Raw genomic sequence first — 18,538 nt, 5'->3', positions numbered from 1 at the left:
CGCCGGAATAAATGCGTTCGAAAACGCTCAAGCGTGGCATACCCAAGGCACACGGTACCGGCTTTTGCCTACACCACGAAAGTCACTGCTGACTATAGCGCCGTCGCATCTCTGTGACGTCACGGCCTGACGCTTGTCAATAGACACCAATCTTGCATGTTTTGTTTTGTCAAATGGTGAGTTATACATTGGTATGCATAGATCACCCGATGGTATTCCTCTACTACTGCTAAATAATTTAAAATTCAGTTTCTTCTCTCATGCTGTTTTGGTTTCGTCAACGAAACGATGGCTGTGACGTGTAGTTGTTCTTTAGGTTACGTGAGGCATGCAGAAAGCTGCAGTATAATCGCTGGACATTCACCGCAGGCTCATGCAGCCTTCACAGGCCTTCACACTGCTTTTTCACATTGTATGACTTGACATTCGAATAGTTTGGGCAGTTTTATTACTCGTGTTGTTCTTACCTGCCAGTCTTGTGTAGGTTCATTTTTTTTTGGCCGCCGCGGTGGCTCAGTGGTTATGGTGCTCGGCTGCTGACCTGAAAGACGCGGGTTCCATCCCGGCTGCGGCGGTTGAATTTCTTTGGAGGAGAAATTCTAGAGGCGTGTGTACTGTACAATGTCAGTGCGCGTTAAAGAACCCCTGGTGGTCGAAATTTCCGGAGCCCTCCAGTACGGCGTCTCTCATAGCCTGAGTCGCTTTGGGACATTAAACCCCATAAACCAAACCTAAATGAGATTTTGTTTCTCATGTAGCTTGACTACACAGGTTGCATACTGTTGTGCTGTCTAATCAAGCAGTATACATTTCAGTGCACATCATTGCTTTTTTTTTTTGGTGCTGAGTCTTTCTTTTTTTGGCTGCAAAGACTAACCATACACTATTTTGGAAGAAAAAAAATAGGGCAACAATATTTGCCTTTTATCTTTTTCTGAAATTTTTGCACACTTCCACAGTCCTCCACCATAGCACCTCTTTCTTCTTCCACTCTCCTTCCTTTCCTTACGGCGCTGGTCGTGTGTCCACCGAGATATGACGACTGTGTTATTTCCATTCCTCAAAAAACAGTTTTCCACAAACATCTGATATTCATATTCGATTTGTATTTATTCGCACACCCTAACTTCTAGTGAAAAAAAAGAAAATAATAATTACATTCAAGATATAATATTTGGCTTTCTTGCTTTCACACATCTTCCTCTTCAGTAGCTTATTTCTCAGTAAGAGAAGAGTGTGTGTTGGAGTGCTGTCTTTGGCAAAGACCACGAAATAGGCAGTCACCAGCCCTTGTCAACTGTGTGACGTATGCCTGTGCCGTCGATATCCTTGATAGCATGAGAAAGGGTGACAGCAGCCTGTATGTACCTTGTGTTCTTAATATTGCCTTGTTGTGTTGGCACAGCTGAAGGATGCACAAGCCAGGGAGGAATGGTTCAAGGAGCGATCCCTTTCCATAGACAAGATGCGGGAGGCAGAGAAGAATGCGCACAACTCCACGCATAACAAAGTGAACAAAAAGCTCTGGGTGAGGACACATGCTACTTGGCCAACCAGTGGTGATTAGGGAGCGTCACTCATTGCGCTGTCCCCGGAAGTGCTGAATGCAGTTACTAGTATGTGCATGATGAACACTCTCTTGGTGTAGTGGGGAGGCTGCTAAGGAGAAATTATTTCAAGAAAGCAAAACTTGGCTTGACCTTGCGAACGGCCATGCGAAATCTGCAGGGTTTTGCTTAGTCTGAACTTGGAGACGTAATGAACAAAGGCACATCCAAAGCCCAGGCACTGTGTGCTATTATGTGGGAGCCTGGGCCCGCGGGGCGCACACACTGATGGGAAGGGCTGACTGCAGCTGCTCTTCGCATGGAATTCACCAATCAAGTGCACGAGCACAGTGGGTGCTCCCCGAGGGTAAAGTGGAGGAGTCTGCGGTAGAGGTTGGCAAAAAGCGGTTGGAAGATTGGGGGCTCAAAAGCCGACATAATGTTACAAGTAACGGAATGCATCCACGCTTAGCAGTTGTCCACGGAGTAGTCACCACAGAAAAGCAACGCCCTACAGATGCTGAGTAGACAACAGAAGGGAAGAGAGGGCCTCGTTATGACATAAGGAAGACAACAGTCCTCGAATGCATAGGTGAATGTTATTGTCTTATTTTGAAATGTGTTGGCAGTGGTATAATAAAAAAAAAGCTGCTGGTGGGATCCAAACCCTCTTCGTTCTAATCTTTCAGCAGTAAAATAATTACACTAATATTATCCCATTGAGACTTTTTAACAAAGTGTGGGTATCAGGGAAAATACCCGAGGCCTAGAAAAGAGCCACTGTTGTGCTGGTTCTCAAACCTGGGAAGCCATGAAATCTCCTAGTAGTTATAGACCCATAGCTCTTACCAGTTGCCTTGTCAAATCTTTTGAAAGTTTAAGATTAACTTTTGTCCTTCAATCCTGTCAACTTCTCGACATCCATCAGTGAGGTTTTAAAAAAGGATGCTCCACTACAGATCAGCTAGCTCTTCATAAAAATGCTGTCCGAGAAGCTTTTGTACACAAACAACACTCTTGCTGTCTTTTTCAATTTAGAGAAGTCATATGACACAACCTGGAGGTTTGGGATTCTTCAGGACTTACTGAACTCGCCATCCTTGGCAGGATATTGAACTGCCTAAAAGATTTCTTGCTTGTCTAACAGTTCATTCCAGGTACGCCTAGGCGTGACCCTTACGAGGAATTTTATTGAAGAAAACCGAGTACCTCAAGGGTGTATTTTAAGCACAACACTCTTTGTCATAAAAATGAAAGCTATAAGCAAAATAATCCCAATGTCTATAACGTATTCAGTGTATGCCGACAACCTTCAGATAGCTTGCATATCTTCCAACATATCAACTTGTGAAAGGCAAGTACAGTTAACTGTAAACAAACTGGCTACGTGGCAGACAGGAATGGTTTCCAGCTTTCTCACAGAAAACAGTGGCCATCCTTTTCTCACTTAAGGCTTACAGACAGATCTCGCACTACACCTGAACGAAACCAAATTACCTGTAAAAAATTTCTAAGCATAACTTTTGATAAAAAACACTTTCCTGCCTCACATAAACGTGTCGCAAAAGAAAGCTTCGCGATCAATGAACAAAGTGGTGTCACGAAAACACTGGTGGGGTCGATAAGACATGTCTCTTGCACACGCACCTATGCTACTTGGTGGTGTTGAGTGACTTCCTTCATATGTACCCCACAGATACGTTAGCACAGCATGCAGGTCGGCTCCCTCACTTTCCTTTGACCATATTTGCAGAAAGTCGACACAGCGCCAGTGAGTTTGACAAAGCTTCAATCTGTTGTGTGTTGGAAAAAAAACATGATTTTGAAAATCCTTATTGTACCGTTCAACCCTTTTCGTGGCTGATCAGGCTAGTTTGTAATTCATGGAAGTGTATACAACCAAGAGCCACTGCTAAGGCATAGAGGCTGGCTACCACCTGATGTGCACAGGCATGGCTCCCAGTGTGTAATGAGAAAGGTAGCTGACGGGATCTCACCCCATCCCGTTTCAGTTTCTAGCCCTTTCACCTATCCTTAGTGCACGTCTGCTTTGGCGGCGCTGCCAACGCTGTATCGTATGAATGTGGTGAATGCAAATAAAAAATTGCTTTTGAGAGCCTCAAGTAGTGCCCGGACACAGAAGTCCAGCGCCTTTCCGTAGGCCTGCTGCTGCTGCGGAGGGTGTGGCCACAACCACTTGCAACACTGCCCAGAGAGACTTGCTGGTTCCGTGGAACTTCCACAGTGTGCAGTGTCAGTGCACGCTAAAGAATCTTAGATGATTGAACTTAATCTCTCTGCAGTCCACGTGCGGTTTTGGGACGTTACATCACTCCTCCCTCACTGTAAGGCAGTTGAAAATTAACACCGAACAAAAAACAAACAAAACGAGATCACTATCTTTTGAGAGTATTATTAGATGTCTGCAACGAAAGTATTGCTAGCAAGTAGGTACACTATGAAGTTTCATGCTTTTACCTTTTGAGCTGTCGGGTATCAGCTCGTAGATGAAGTGTAGCCACTTAAAAGAGCACACAGGACTGAGCCAGAAGCCCAACATGCCACGGCACTGTTGTAAGTGGGCAGCATAGAATGCCGCTTGTCACCCATATCAACCAGTGAAGTTGCTGTACCAGTGTCCGGCTCGGTTCGGAGTTGTGCACAACATTTAACAGCGTAACGCTCTTCGTGCATAAAAGAAAAGTGAGGTAGGGATACATAGAGATTGGTCGCATCCCCAGAACAGTTTCTTTTTTTGCAATATTTGCCCAGAGTTCGGTTGTGATTCATGTCATAAACAGGGCAGTGCGCCTGAATTTCGCAAGAAGGAAAAATCGTAATTTCCGAGGCTAAACCCATCTGTGACAGTATTAGCATGCTTGTCCGATTATCACTTAATCCCATAAAGCCTGCATATGGCAGTACATGCAGTTATGTAGAGTTTCTGCGGGAGACTAGTAAGCAAAATTCCAGTGCACAGCAGCAAGCCTGCAGGAGCAGCGCTGTCGCTGCTTCACAAAAGTCACAACAGGCGGCGCAGCCGGTGCTAGGCTCATAATGCGATGCTTGGCAATCGGCACTTGTCGGAGCTTCGGTGATGACGAGAGCCACTCGCTGTAGCTTCGAAGCAGATTGCGGATCTGGTCTTGTCTGTTCCAGGACAGGCAGGCTGGGTTATGACATGCCCTTGGGGGCATCTACTGGGAAGAGGGCGAAGGTGTTGCGAATGTCGGATAGTTTGTTGAAGAAAGCAATCGTTGTTCCTTTGCTAACGTTCGGTGAAGTTCATCAGCAGCACTTCAGCTCTGCCATTGCAGAAATGTGCAGTGCCTTTTGTGATGCCGATTCCTCACTCAACTCCGTGTTTCTGTCGATGAGAGCTTCCATGTTCTTGGCATCCGTGGCACCTACAGTTACCATGATGCCTGATCAGGGTAGGACGTTCACTTGTTATCCGGGACACTTGCTCCATGGTTGTCACTAAAGGGGTGGCTTCGTCCGTCGCAAGCGTGAGCTTGGAACGCAGGTCAGTGATTTCCTGATGCTCATTCCGGCATCGCGTCGCGGGAACATTGCTGTAGTACTACGAAGGTCGCAGGAAAGGTATGTCCTTTGACGGTCACTCGCGCTGTGCATCGCCCTGGTGGCATAATGAGGTGGCCTCCTGTGCTGCAAATTTGTGCGCCATCCCAAGCGGTTGTGACTCCTCAATTTTGCGGCGAATGTTCCGTTCATCACCAAATAATTGGCTTCTGTGCCAACTAGAGCAGTAAATTTCCAGCCGTCGATAGTCACTTCCAAGTCAGAAGTCCTGGCTCTTGCATTGCACGTTGTCCTCTGCGTCGGGTCACATCTGCGTTGAGCATGTGAATTGCGGGTAGAGCGTTTCGTCGGGGCTTTTCTGGGTGGCAGCGAAATTCCGAAGTTGGATCGTGTTGTGGTTGAGCTGGTGTTAGTGTGCTACGTTGGCATTTCAGGTGCCGCAACTTCATATGGCGGGGTCGGTGGAGGATCTTCGTCCTTTTGCTGGTGAGCAGCCTGACCTCCAAAGGTTGCTTTCTGTAGTTTCCCCTGTGGGGGCTGGGGGAACTTCTGCGAAGATGGCTGCAGCGTGAAGCGCGAGGGTGACGGCGATGGTGAGCGGGAATGGTAGTTGGGCACATGCTCCTCTCGACGCAGGTAGTCGATTTCTTGTGAGCGTTGGCCGAAGCGTAATTAGGGTGCATCAATGGCAAAACCAGAAGATCGATACATCGGTGTGGGCAGTGAGGAAGGATGTGGCCGGCTTCACCGCAAGGGAAGCACAGCGGGTGGATGTGGGAAGTCCTGTGGGAAGGCTGGGCGGGCGGGGGCAGGAAGGCGGTGTGCGGGAACAGCTGGTTCACGTTGAGGAGGCGGACTTAGGGTGTGTCGTTGGGTCTGAGGACTGCGTACTGCAGCTGTGTAGGTCATGGCTGGAGGCGCTGATGACAGGAAGCCAAGAGCATGCTGCACACCTTTGCGGACAATTTCCCCAAGGTACCTACTTGAGGCTGGTTGGGAGATGGTAACAGGCAACGCAGCTCTTCCCGTACAATTTCGCGGGTGACCTCCCGCGTGGTTGCCGCCGAAAGCTGTGCCATCCAAGTTGGTTGCGGAGGGAAATGGCGTGCTCGTGCTTCCAAGGTTTTCTCAATGGCGGCCGCTTCACTGGTGAATTCAGCAGTGGTCTTCGGTGGATGGCGGGTGCATCAGAAGCTCCGCCTTCTTCTTTTCGGTCACGTCAGGATCGGCGCACTGAAAAAGGCACTATGTATGCAGTGACTGTCTCATTCGGGTGCTGGATGTGTGGTTGTAGAAGCAGCTGCACTCTCTCCTCACGGTGCTTGTGAATGCCTTGAGGAACTCTCGCCTGAATGATTCCCATGTCGGCAGAGAAGCTTTGCTGTTATCGAACCAAATTCTGGCTGGGCCTTCCAGGGCGAAGAAAACATGGCTCACTTTAGTCTCGTCATCCCAACTGTTGAATACGGCGGCACAGCCAGACTGTTCCAGCCATTCTTCAGGATCCTCGCCCGATGAACCGTTGAATGTGGGCGGCAGTCGGGGCTGGTGCAAAATAATTATCGGCGCTGAGGAGTTGTTCTTTGCTCACGTGCAGTCCAGTAGTAGTTCACATTCGTCTTCGGTTGGGACTGCTTCTGTGGCTTTGTCTTGATCTACTTCTTCGGGACGGCTCGGGCTGCTTTGGCAGCTCCCGGGGGTGAGGGCAACAAGGACATTAATTAGCACCTTCACCAGATGTCATGTGGTGGTGTCCGACGTGCAGGAAGGCAGCGAAAAGGGCTTCTAAATGAAACTCTTTATTAGGCTGACTTGCGCCCGCAAAGAACTGAAGGACTGAGCGGCGGCATAGCAACAAGTGTGCTCGGCGGTCGTCAAACAGGATGCCCGGCCCTCTCAGCCGTGCTTGGTTTAAAGCTGATAGCAAACTTTCTAGATACAAGGTTATTGCAAAAGTCTGGAACAATGTAGAATCGGCTCCACCTGGGTGCGATCAATCAAGATAAATCTGGTTGCATCATGCATCACAAACAAAGCATTAAAGCCGCGTGCCGGCAGCTTTGAAGAATGAACAAACAAACAACGCAAAGATTTGGGGCAATATCAGGCGTCTAACTCTAGTAGTACGAAAGTCAACTGTTAGACATTAATTAACCAACCCTGCTAATTAGTACATCTTACCTGTGTTCTGATGCACACCAGTGCTGATAATACCTTGCAAAAGAAAGCACTGTGTTACCTCAGAAATCTCATTTTTAAAAATTACAGACTTGCTGTTTAGAAAAACTTTGATTTGGGCTAGATGGTGCATGCTACCTGCGACAGTAGCGCCCATAAAGATGAATGGCGCAGGACAAGCGCTTGTTCTTCTTCTATTGTTTCCAGTCTCAAGTGTTCGAAGTCGGTTGCTGTCAAATGCTTTGAATGTTTGTTTTAATTTGTTGTTTGTTTTTGTATAGGAGGGCAGGCCTTAGTCAGGTGTTGTTTAACGCCTTTTGCCTGCTCGTCCTTGGTTTACGTATGCATTGCAAGCCAAAAATAAACCAATAATAAAAAAAAAGGTGCTGCTGTTCTGACAGCAGTCATTGGTTCCAGACCAACCACCACAGCCAGATCTCTGATTTGACAATCATGATGGTATCGAGACAAGTGTCTACTTCCCAGAGGCCACTGGGGAGGTGGGAGAGCTATGGTGCGTGCGCATGTCTCACTCGAGTGCATTTTTTGTTGGAACAGGAGCAGCAGCTGCAGGAAGACCTGCACGATGAAGAAGAGCGCAGGTGCAGGTCGCAGAGCCTGAGGAGTCAGCGCAGTGAGGTATGGATTTGCACGTGGGAAAGGGCACAACATGCAGCCTTTGGTGCTTCGATTGAGTCTTTTACAGCATCTTGCCCAACTGTATTCAGATTCTTTTAGAATGCACAAGTGCTATTCAACAATCACTGCATTAGTGTGAGGGAAATTAGTTCCCTACTACTGTAGTGACTGACAGATGTGGAGTTTAGTTGAGGTCTTCATACTGTTCGGTTTCTTATGGGCGACAAATTCAGGATTGCGTCATTGAGTCGGTTGAGCTTGACTTGTGGAGATTTAAATGCAATAGCATTAAAAGGAGAGAAAAAAAATGGATTTAGCGTGGTTAGACCAAATGCGAATTGGTTTTGGTTTGAGGCTTGGTTTTCCAGGTCAAGCAGGCTCAGGGGAGATGCGGGTCGAAAAACGCGGGTTTTTACAAAAATTATTGATTTTTTGTTTTTGCTTGTTTTGTCAAATTTAGTATCTCTATTTTTATGAAAATAAATATCAAAGCTGAATTTGAACGGGAAATGGGCTAAAATTGCGATTAAAGAGCACAAGGTGGATGTTAAAAGACCGAAAGTACGCTATTTTTGAGCGTCTCGCGGGCGGCACAGCATGGTTGCTCGCCGCTGCGGATCGCGTGAGGAGATCAGCCAAGCCGCATTCTCCCGATCACCACAGTTGCCGGGTTTCGGCAGTGCAAGAAATAATAAAAAAAGCACGCCTTTGCCGCGCTTCTCGAGAGCTGCGACTGAGTTTTTAAATCACGTGGTACGATTCGGGGACCGCCATTGGCCGCCGTGCGCGTACATGTGGCAAAGCCTTCTTGCTGGGTCCATGCTCCGTCGAGGGACGCTTCAGTGTGACGATCGTGAGCCAACTCAATCTTCGGTCATGGATGAAGCAGGATCGAGCAAGCGAAGTCATCGTGCTGTGAAACACCGTTCTATTCATAAATATTGAGGACGACGGCGAAAGTCGAAGGTGAAGGCTCGTCCAGCGACAACTCGATCCGCGGCGTAGGACCCGACGCCGATCATCCTAGTGTTTCAGATGCCTCCGGGGAATTCGAAGCAGCAATAGAATATGTGAGTGCTTCAGAAAAGAAGATTGGATATTTACAAGGTGAGGAAAGAGCCTGTGATGAGGCGTCATCTGTCCTTATTGATTTGACAGCGCTGAACATTCTCGTGAGCGGCGCGATTTGCCCAACATACCAGCGTTCGGGACTTCGAGTCCGGGAGCCGGCCGCGAAGCGCAAAGGACTCGCTTCATTCCTTGAACTACTTTGTGAGAACTGTGCGTGCCCACAAAGTGTTCTTTCCGCAACCTATACATCGCGGCGAGTTGTGACGTGCAGCGACGCCTCCAACAACGCAAGCCGGGACTATGACGGCAGGAGCTCGCGTGAAAGCTTCGCCGTCAATGTCAAAGCTGCTGTGGCGGCCCGTTCAATAGGAATGGGATATTGTCACGTTGTAGTGACGGCAGTCCAGCGGTCAGGAAGACACCAGAAAAAACTTGCAAACGAAGCTCTTTATTTGGGCTGACTTGCGCCCGCAAAATGACTGACTCACTCGGCGGCGGCGTAAGCAACAAACGTGCTAGTCGGTCGTCGAACTACGAATGCCCGCTGCTCGCGGCATCGTTCAATTTAAAGCCGGCAAGGAAACTTCGAGATGATAGGTCGAGATCATCTAGAGTAATCTAGAAACAAGTAGATGCAGCTGTTCATGGCTGTGAACAATCGAGATTAGTCCGGTCGCTTCTCGCGTCACGAACAAAAGTGATAACAACCCTTTCCTGCAGCCTTGAGCGTGAACGAACAAACACTACAATGATACGTGGCATTACCCCCCTTCCAAAGAAGCGTCGCCTCGACGCTTAAAAAATGAAAAATACGGACAATGTAAACATCGAGTCCATTAGCGTTCATAGTAAGGTTTAAGGCGTACGACATGTACGACTTCCGGGCGTGTGCGTCGTCGTTGAGATGCTGTAGTGCCGTCGGGGATGACTTCATAGTCGAGGTCACCGATGCGACGGAGAATCCTGTACGGGCCAAAGTAGCGTCGAAGCAACTTTTCACTCAATCCACGGCGGCGAATTGGCGTCCATATCCAAACACGATCACCTGGCTTGTAATTCGTGTCTCGTCGGCGCAGATTGTAGCGTCGGGCGTCGGCGTGCTGCTGGTTTTTAATGCGAAGCCGCGCAAGTCTTCGGGCTTCCTCGGCGCGATCAAGGTAGGCGGTGACGTCGAGGTTGTCTTCGTCGGACACGTGCGGGAGCATTACGTCGAGTGTTGTCGTGGGCTTCCTGCCGTATACCAGCTGGAATGGGGTAAACCTGGTTGTCTCCTGGAGGGCAGTATTATAAGCGAAGATCACGTAGGGCAGAATGGAGTCCCACGTCTTGTGTTCGGCGTCGATGTACATGGAGAGCATGTCTGCGATGGTCTTGTTCAGATGCTCTGTGAGTCCGTTGGTTTGTGGATGATAGGGAGTGGTCCTCCGATGGCTTGTCTGGCTGTAGTTTAAAATGGCTTGCGTCAGCTCCGCTGTAAACGCCGTTCCTCTGTCTGTGATGAGCACTTCCGGGGCGCCGTGTCGCAGGAGAATTTGTTCGACAAAAAATTTTGCGACTTCTGTTGCGGTACCACTAGGCAACGCTTTTGCTTCGGCGTAGCGGGTCATGTAGTCGGTGGCCACGATGATCCACTTGTTTCCTGATGAAGAGGTCGGAAAGGGGCCGAGGAGGTCCATCCCTATTTGCTGAAAGGGCTTAGTTGGCGGTGGTATGGGGTTCAGGAGTCCGGCTGGTCTAGTCGGAGGCGTTTTGCGTCGCTGACACTCACGGCACGTTTTCACGTAATGGGAAACGTCGGTAGCTAGCCGTGGCCAATAGTACTTCTCCTGGATGCGGTGCAACGTGCGAGCAATCCTGAGATGTCCTGCAGTCGGCTCATCATGACATGCCTGCATAATTTCTTGCCTGAGATTTTTGGGCACGACAAGAAGATGCACTGTCCTGTTCGGCGCAAAGTTCTTCAGGAGGACATTATTGTGAAGGACGAAGGACGACAGTTGCCGCTTGAACCCTCGGGGAGGCGATGCGGTCTTGCCTTTCAGATAATCAACTAGGCTTTGCAAGTCAGGATCCGAGCGCTGTTGCTCTGCGAAACTGCTGGCGCTTACCGGTCCTAAGAAAGCGTCGTCGTCTTCTTCTTCGCTTGCTGCGTCGACGGGGGCTCGCGACAAGCAGTCTGCGTCGGAATGCTTGCGGCCAGATTTGTAGACTACAGTTATGTCGAATTCTTGAAGACGCAGGCTCCAACGGGCAAGGCGGCCGGAGGGATCTTTGAAATTGGCTAGCCAGCACAGAGCATGGTGATCGCTCACAACCTTGAATGGTCGTCCGTACAGGTAGGGGCGAAATTTCGACATGGCCCAAATAATGGCGAGACATTCTTTCTCGGTCGTCGAATAGTTGGCTTCGGCTTTCGACAGTGAACGGCTAGCGTACGCAATAACTTTTTCCTCTCCACCATTTTTCTGAACGAGCACCGCTCCTAAGCCAACACTGCTTGCATCGGTATGGATTTCGGTTTCGGCGTTTTCATCAAAGTGCCCGAGCACAGGAGGGGACTGTAATCGGCGCTTTAGCTCTTCGAAAGCCTCTTCTTGCGGCGTTTCCCATTTAAAAGGCACGTCCGCCTTGGTAAGTTGGGTCAAAGGCTCAGCGATGCGCGAAAAGTGCTTGACGAATCGCCGGTAATAAGCGCACAATCCAAGAAATCTGCGTATAGCTTTCTTGTCATTAGGCTGTGGAAACTGTGCGATCGCAGCCGTCTTCTGAGGGTCTGGGCGAACTCCATCCTTGCTTACGACGTGACCAAGGAACAGCAGCTCCTCGTAGGCGAAGTGGCACTTCTCTGGTTTCAGTGTTAGGCCCGAAGACTTGATTGTTTCCAGCACTGTCCGAAGCCTTCTGAGGTGGTCTTCAAAGCTTGTGGAGAAGACAACAACGTCATCTAAGTAGACTAGACAAATTTGCCACTTCAAGCCTGCGAGCACTGTATCCATTACTCGCTGGAACGTCGCTGGGGCAGAGCAGAGGCCGAATGGCATCACCTTGAACTCGAAGAGTCCGTCTGGCGTGATGAACGCAGTCTTCTCGCGATCTCTTTCGTCAACTTCAATTTGCCAGTAGCCGCTCTTCAGGTCCATCGATGAGAAGTACTTAGCGTTGCATAGCCGATCCAGTGTGTCGTCGATGCGGGGGAGGGGGTAGACATCCTTCTTCGTAATGCTGTTCAGGCGGCGGTAATCGACGCAGAAGCGAAGGGTGCCGTCTTTCTTTTTCACTAGGACAACTGGTGCTGCCCAGGGGCTCCTTGATGGCTGGATGACGTCGTTACATAGCATTTCCTCTACTTGCTTGCGGATAGCTTGGCGTTCTATCGGCGATACGCGGTAGGGGCTCTGTCGCAGTGGTCGTGCGTGTTCGTCTGTGACTATGCGGTGCTTGGCAAGCCGGGTTCGTCGCACATTCGATGCTGATGAGAAGCAATCTCTGTACTTTTGAAGAAGACTGCGTATTTGTTCTTGTCTGCTCCGTGGTACTGCCGGGTTGATATCAAACGTTGGTTGATGGCCTTGGTTAGATGGTTCTCCGGGGTGGTCGGGTAGGGCAAATATGTCTCTGATGTCTGCCAGCTCGTCGAGGAAAGCGGTCGTCGTACCTTTGTTTAGATGCCGGTATTCTTCGGTGAAGTTGGTTAGCAGCACCTGGGCTTGGCCGTTTCGGATTTCGGCGACTCCCCTCGCGACGCCCAATCCTCGATCCAGGAGTAACTGGGTGTTCCCCTCGATGACGCCTTCGGCATTTTCGATGTCTCCAGCACCTATGCAGACGAGAACACTTGATCGGGGCGGCACGCTCAATGCTTCGTCGAGGACGTTTAAGGCAACGTGATGAGTCGAGCTCGTCGCAACAGGTATGGCTTTTTCCGTGGAAAGCTTGATCAACTTAGATCGAAGGTCGATGATCGCCCGATGTTCGTTCAGGAAGTCCATTCCCAAAATCACGTCTCTCGAGCATTGCTGTAGGATCAGGAAGGTTGTCGCATAGGTTCTCCCATTTACAGTAACTCTCGCGGTGCAGCGTCCTGACGGCGTAATCAGGTTGCCACCTGCGGTGCGGATCAGCGGGCCATCCCAAATTGTTGTCACTTTCCTGAGTCGAACAGCGAATGGCCCGCTCATGACTGAGTAGTCAGCTCCCGTGTCGACCAAGGCAGTAACCGCGTGACCGTCGACCGTAACTTCAAGGTCACTTGTTCGCGTTTTCGTGCTACACGTGGTCTTCGGTGTACGATCTCGGCTTCGTCGGGTAGTGAGGCTGCGGTGGGCATACTCCGACGTTACTTCTATGGGCAGCGGTAAAGGCGTCAAGTCTGGTCGCGTCGTCGTCGTCGTCGGTGTTGTCATCGAAGTTGTCGTCGAAGTTGTCGTCGTAGTTGAGGCATGGACTTGGGTTTTCGTCGATGGAGGATCTTTGTGCTTGCGCTCGGAAGCAACCTCACCTCCAGAGGCTGCTTTATTCAGTTTAACCTTCGGGGGCTAGGGGAGCGTCCACGCACTGCGTAGCCTCGGCTAGGAGATACAAAGCGCGGAGACGAAGGCGACGGGGAACATGATAGGCGGCTGGGCGGTGAGCATTCTTCCCGGCGCAAAAATTCCTCAATTTCGGCTGGTCGCTGGCTGGGTCGGGGTCGTGGAGCGTCGTAAGAGAACCCTCGGATGCCCAGTCTTCTGTATGGGCAGTGCCGGAGGACGTGACCGGCTTCGCCACAGTGGAAGCATAGTGGGCGGCGCTGGTCGAGAGTTCTCCACTCGTCGCATTTCCTCGGCTGCGCGCGTCGCTCGTAGGACGGGCGGGTTGGGGCGAGTGGGCGGCGGTCCAACGCAGCTGGCTGAGGGCGATAGGGGCTTGGGTCCCGTCGTCGAGGGGCAGGACGGCGCACAGCTGCGGCATAAGTCATGGCTGGGGGCTGCAGAGGCTGCGTGGGTGTCGGCGTCACACCCAAGGCCTGTTGAACCTCGTCCCGGATGACGTCAGTGAGCGATGAAATTTGCGGCTGCGTTCCCGTTGGCAGCAGTCGTCGGAGCTCCTCTCGCACAACTTGACGTATAACATCCCGCAGGTCATTGCTGTTAGTGGTGTCCAGGCAGCTTGCTGAGAAAATGCGCTGCTGGTGGTCATACTGGCGGGCTCGGGCATCCAGAGTTTTTTCCATCGTGGATGCCTCTTCTACAAATTCCACGACAGTTTTCGGTGGGTTGCGGACGAGGCCGGCAAAGAGTTGCTCCTTAACTCCTCGCATGAGCAACCTTACTTTTTCTTCTTCCTTCATGTTTGCGTCGGCACGCCGGAAGAGACGCTTCATTTCCTCAGTGTACACAGCAACGGTCTCGTTTGGGTGTTGTATGCGAGACTGTAGCAGCTGCTGGGCTCTCTCCTTTCGCACAACGTTCGTGAAGGTCTTTAGAAGCTGCTCCTTGAAGGTTTCCCAGTTCGTGAGGTTAGCTTCCTCATTCTCAAACCAGACATTTGCTGGTCCCTCCAAGGCGAAGAAGACGTACCTAAGCTTCGTAGCATCATCCCAGTTGTTGAAGGCAGCCACACGGTCGAACTGTTCCAGCCACTCTTCGGGGTCGGCGCCAGGCGAAGCGTCGAAGGTTGGTGGCACCCGGGGCTGGTGAAGAATGATTGGAGCCGTCGGCTGGGGCAAGCTCATGGTGGACGTTCCTGCTGGCTTTCGTTTCCGGGTAGGGTCAGGCAGAATCCCGAACTCAGGTGCGTCTCCTAGCAGACGTCGGCTTGCGCGGTGGACTGGACTCAGGTCCTGCGGTGAATGACTCGAAGGGCTGGCGTCGCGACTTCCTGGGGGTGTCCGGTACATGGAAGGCTACCCCGCACCTCCACCAGATGTCACGTTGTAGTGACGGCAGTCCAGCGGTCAGGAAGACACCAGAAAAAACTTGCAAACGAAGCTCTTTATTTGGGCTGACTTGCGCCTGCAAAATGACTGACTCACTCGGCGGCGGCGTAAGCAACAAACGTGCTCGTCGGTCGTCGAACTACGAATGCCCGCTGCTCGCGGCATCGTTCAATTTAAAGCCGGCAAGGAAACTTCGAGATGATAGGTCGAGATCATCTAGAGTAATCTAGAAACAAGTAGATGCAGCTGTTCATGGCTGTGAACAATCGAGATTAGTCCGGTCGCTTCTCGCGTCACGAACAAAAGTGATAACAACCCTTTCCTGCAGCCTTGAGCGTGAACGAACAAACACTACAATGATACGTGGCAATATGACCAGCTGGTACGCTTTACCGCAATTATTGGACTCCATAAGCCAATGCATCATAAATCTTTCGCTGCAATCAACAGGAAAGTACACGATGCTGCGATGAGTGCAGTCTCAGAGAACCTCGAGAAATCGCGGGCCATTACAAAGAGCGACGTCGGCGGGGATAATAATATCCACTCGCAAGGGCCGTGAGGGGGAGACGTAAGCTGCAGGATGTTTCTAGTGGCAGTGGCTGCTTCAGGGACAACTTGCTTCCTTTGTGCCAAAGTTTGATTGAAATTGAAGCTCTCTTTTCTAAATAAACATGTAATTTTAACTTCAAATCCATTTTTCTCAAAATGCAATTTTGGGCAATTTTTTGAGTTTGCCCTTCTTGTTTTTGGTACTTCTGGTGATCGTATCAGAATGAAATTTTGCACACATTTTCTCTGAGATGTGAGGAGTGCCGTTATCTCAGTCAAATGTACATACTGACCAGATATTTACAAAAAAAAAATTAATTTCCACATGGTGATGTCGTGAAAATGTACACTACCAGGTTGAAAATTTTTCACTTCATTAGCACATTCTATATGCACTTTATAATTAGTTTTTGGCACTCTACAGTTTATATGGATCAAAATGAGCCATCAATTGTCTGTGAGCATGGAAGTTTAGTATGACAAAAACAGGGGGCATAAAAGTATACATTTTGCACATTGTCACTGAATAAAAAAAAAAACTATGCAACTTACAATAAAACTAATTGCAGATTTGAAACCAGCATAAAAAACTAAGTTAAAAGCCAGAATTTCATAGCTCTAAGTCAAATATTAATGAAAAAGTGTCTTCGAGTAGCATCTCCCCTTCAGACGAAAGATAGTGAAATCAGTGAGTAGTGCAGTGCACTAAAACTGGACGGGACACTGAAGCTCTGCCTCAAGGATATGATGACACGGTAGCGTTAATGCCCGGGGAATTTGTCATTCTCTACTTTACATTCACAGAGTCCTCATACCACTCTTGGTGCACTGGTTAAGCGCTACACCACTGCGCTGCGACGGCAGGTATTGCCGCCAGTGCGGCTTGTGAGACATTCGATCCCGGCCGTGGCGGTCGCATTTCAGTGGAGGTGGAATGCTACAGGCCCGTGTACTGTGCAATGTCAGTGAGAGAACCCCAGGTGGTCGAAGATGCCAGAGCCCTCCACTACGGCATCCCTCATAGCCTCAGTCACTTTGGGACATTATAAACCAAAGCGAACCATCTCGTGAGCAATCAATAATGGAACTGCTGTGGTAGGCACAATCTGGTCGGCAGGCTGTGGCGATGTCACAAGGTCACGTGACTGGGATGTGGTGCGCATTACACTCATTCTGAGTTGTGTTTTTTTATAGCAGAGCTTGCATTTCCTCCTTTTCTTGATTTTAAGGCCTTACTTACTCCATTAACCTCTGTGTGCGTGTGTGTGTTTACCCATAAAAGATAGTGCTCTCATGCAACCTGGCGGTTAAATTAAGGATTGGTCGCGCGAGGTTGCCTGGAATTCCACCAGTGGCGGCAGGAAGAGCAACCTGGATCGCAGAAATTCCACCGGTAGGAGCACCTGCCATCCCAGGGCAGTCGCTTAACCGCTGAGGACTCCCAGGAATCTATGAACGTTAAGTAGAGAAAGACCATTAACACTATCACGTCATACCCTTAAGGCCATGGCACGATGGCGACTGCCTTCATGAAGTTAGCGTACAGATCAGAAAGAGGGCTGCTATGTAGAGCCATGCAGAGGTAGAATCGCCGGCCGTGTGTCATCGGGTTACATCACGCCGCAGCACACAGCAACTGCATTGACAAAGTGAGTGGGCGGGTTTGCGCCTTCTCACATGTAAGCAGTCCTAAGTGTCTTTGCCAACTTTTTTTTTTTTTCTAGTGGGTTGCGAATGGATTCTATGGAAGAAGGGAGTTTGGCCTTCCTCTAGGTCATCATAATCAAATTTCTGCTGGCATATTTGGTAAAATATCTTGGCAGTATGTTACGAAGACCCCAAAGCACCAAATAAAACCACTTTCATTTACAAATCGAGCACATTACATAAAATTCATTGGGATGGGTAAAGCGAAGCACATGCGAGCGTGCGCTGATGTCCAAGGCTTCTGAGATGAAGTCCAGCAATTGGAACTGAAATCGGACCATTCCACATGGTTGTCTAACTCACCACTGCTGCTCTTAAAAAAAAAAAAAAGGCAGCATAAGAGTTGAGAAAAGTGCTTAGTGTAGCCTTTCATCTTTGAGGAGTGCGCGGCGAAACAGACGCCATGATCACCAACCGTACGTCTGCTCAAAGTTTCATTTTTCACGTAACCTCCTCGCATTAGAAAATGAATAACAAAACAAACCAAAGAGATGGTGTTATGGAAGCGAACTAGATGGCGCAGCTTGTCCAGGAGTGCATGGACTTGGAATTTTTGGCGGCAAGCTCAAAACGTCGGTCATACATGACCACTGATGGCCTATGGCACAATAGCAAAAGAGTTAGAATGTGTTCTGGATCCATGGTTGGCAGTTAAGCACGCGATATGTTCAGCTGCGGCATCGACGCAGTGGTCTAATGCAGTGGCCAGCTAAGCATTTGTGCCGAGGCAGGTTGCCACCTGCTCACCGTAGCCAGAGGCTTTGGACAAACATTCGTGGGGGTACTAGCGCACAAGATTGGTTGTGTGACGTCATGAGAGCACGTGATATGGCTCTGATGTCATGAGACCAGGTAACATGGCAGGAGCGCTGGCCACATGACGTGGTGGTGGGCATCAGTTGGCAGGTGTGCATGGTTGTGTGCAGACATATCAGGTTGGAATGAAGCCAGAATCAGCGCCGCATGTGTCTACCGAGGGGGCAACCACGGAAGTATGTTGCTGAAGATGCACAGGTTCAGCTTATGCAGTGACCAAAGCCTTTCATCATCTGTATAACGTATATCATTGGAGTGGTTGAGGGCATTTTGAATGCATCGGAAGGGGCTCAAGCTACAAACTTCTCGGGGCATTTTATTTATTTACATGTACAAATAATTACTACCAATGGCCTCAAGATTAATTGAGATCTGTTTTTCAAGCTCCTTTTGCATGATTTACGGGAGTCATGGATCAGATTCTCGGTCATGTGCTGCAAACATGGAAGGAAAGATGTTATATATAGATGCTACCAAGTGTTGCTTTGTTCGGCCTGCCATGTGGAGGAGGACTTGGATGCTACTGGCACCTTGGCCTCCACCATCATGTTTTGATGCACGAGGAAAA

The 18,538-nt window shown here is 49.6% G+C and overlaps 1 protein-coding gene and 1 pseudogene across 10 annotated transcripts in view; both read left to right on the top strand.

Moving 5' to 3' along the window:
* Nucleotides 1-18,538, top strand: part of Abp1 (Actin binding protein 1) — a 73,605-nt gene that overhangs the window by 30,766 nt on the left and 24,301 nt on the right. For 8 of the 10 annotated variants that reach the window (XR_016290006.1, XM_089578220.1, XM_089578223.1 and 5 more), the window contains 2 exons: nt 1,406-1,528; nt 7,827-7,907. Coding sequence is in view for 9 of the 10 variants with exons in the window: in XM_089578220.1 (XP_089434346.1) it covers nt 1,406-1,528; nt 7,827-7,907 (204 nt within the window). In the remaining variant the exon portion in view is untranslated. The remainder of the gene's footprint in view (nt 1-1,405; nt 1,529-7,826; nt 7,908-18,538) is intronic. The other 2 variants (XM_089578224.1, XM_089578221.1) reach the window with 1 other exon arrangement.
* LOC149349286 (uncharacterized) lies at nt 7,918-18,537 on the top strand (annotated as a pseudogene).

This window comes from Amblyomma mixtum, chromosome 3 (assembly GCF_055824585.1).
Source record: "Amblyomma mixtum isolate Tamu chromosome 3, ASM5582458v1, whole genome shotgun sequence".
NCBI classification, from domain to species: Eukaryota; Metazoa; Arthropoda; class Arachnida; order Ixodida; family Ixodidae; genus Amblyomma; species Amblyomma mixtum.
The sequence above is the reverse complement of the archived record's forward strand: the minus strand, read 5'-3'. Positions and strand labels throughout refer to the sequence as shown.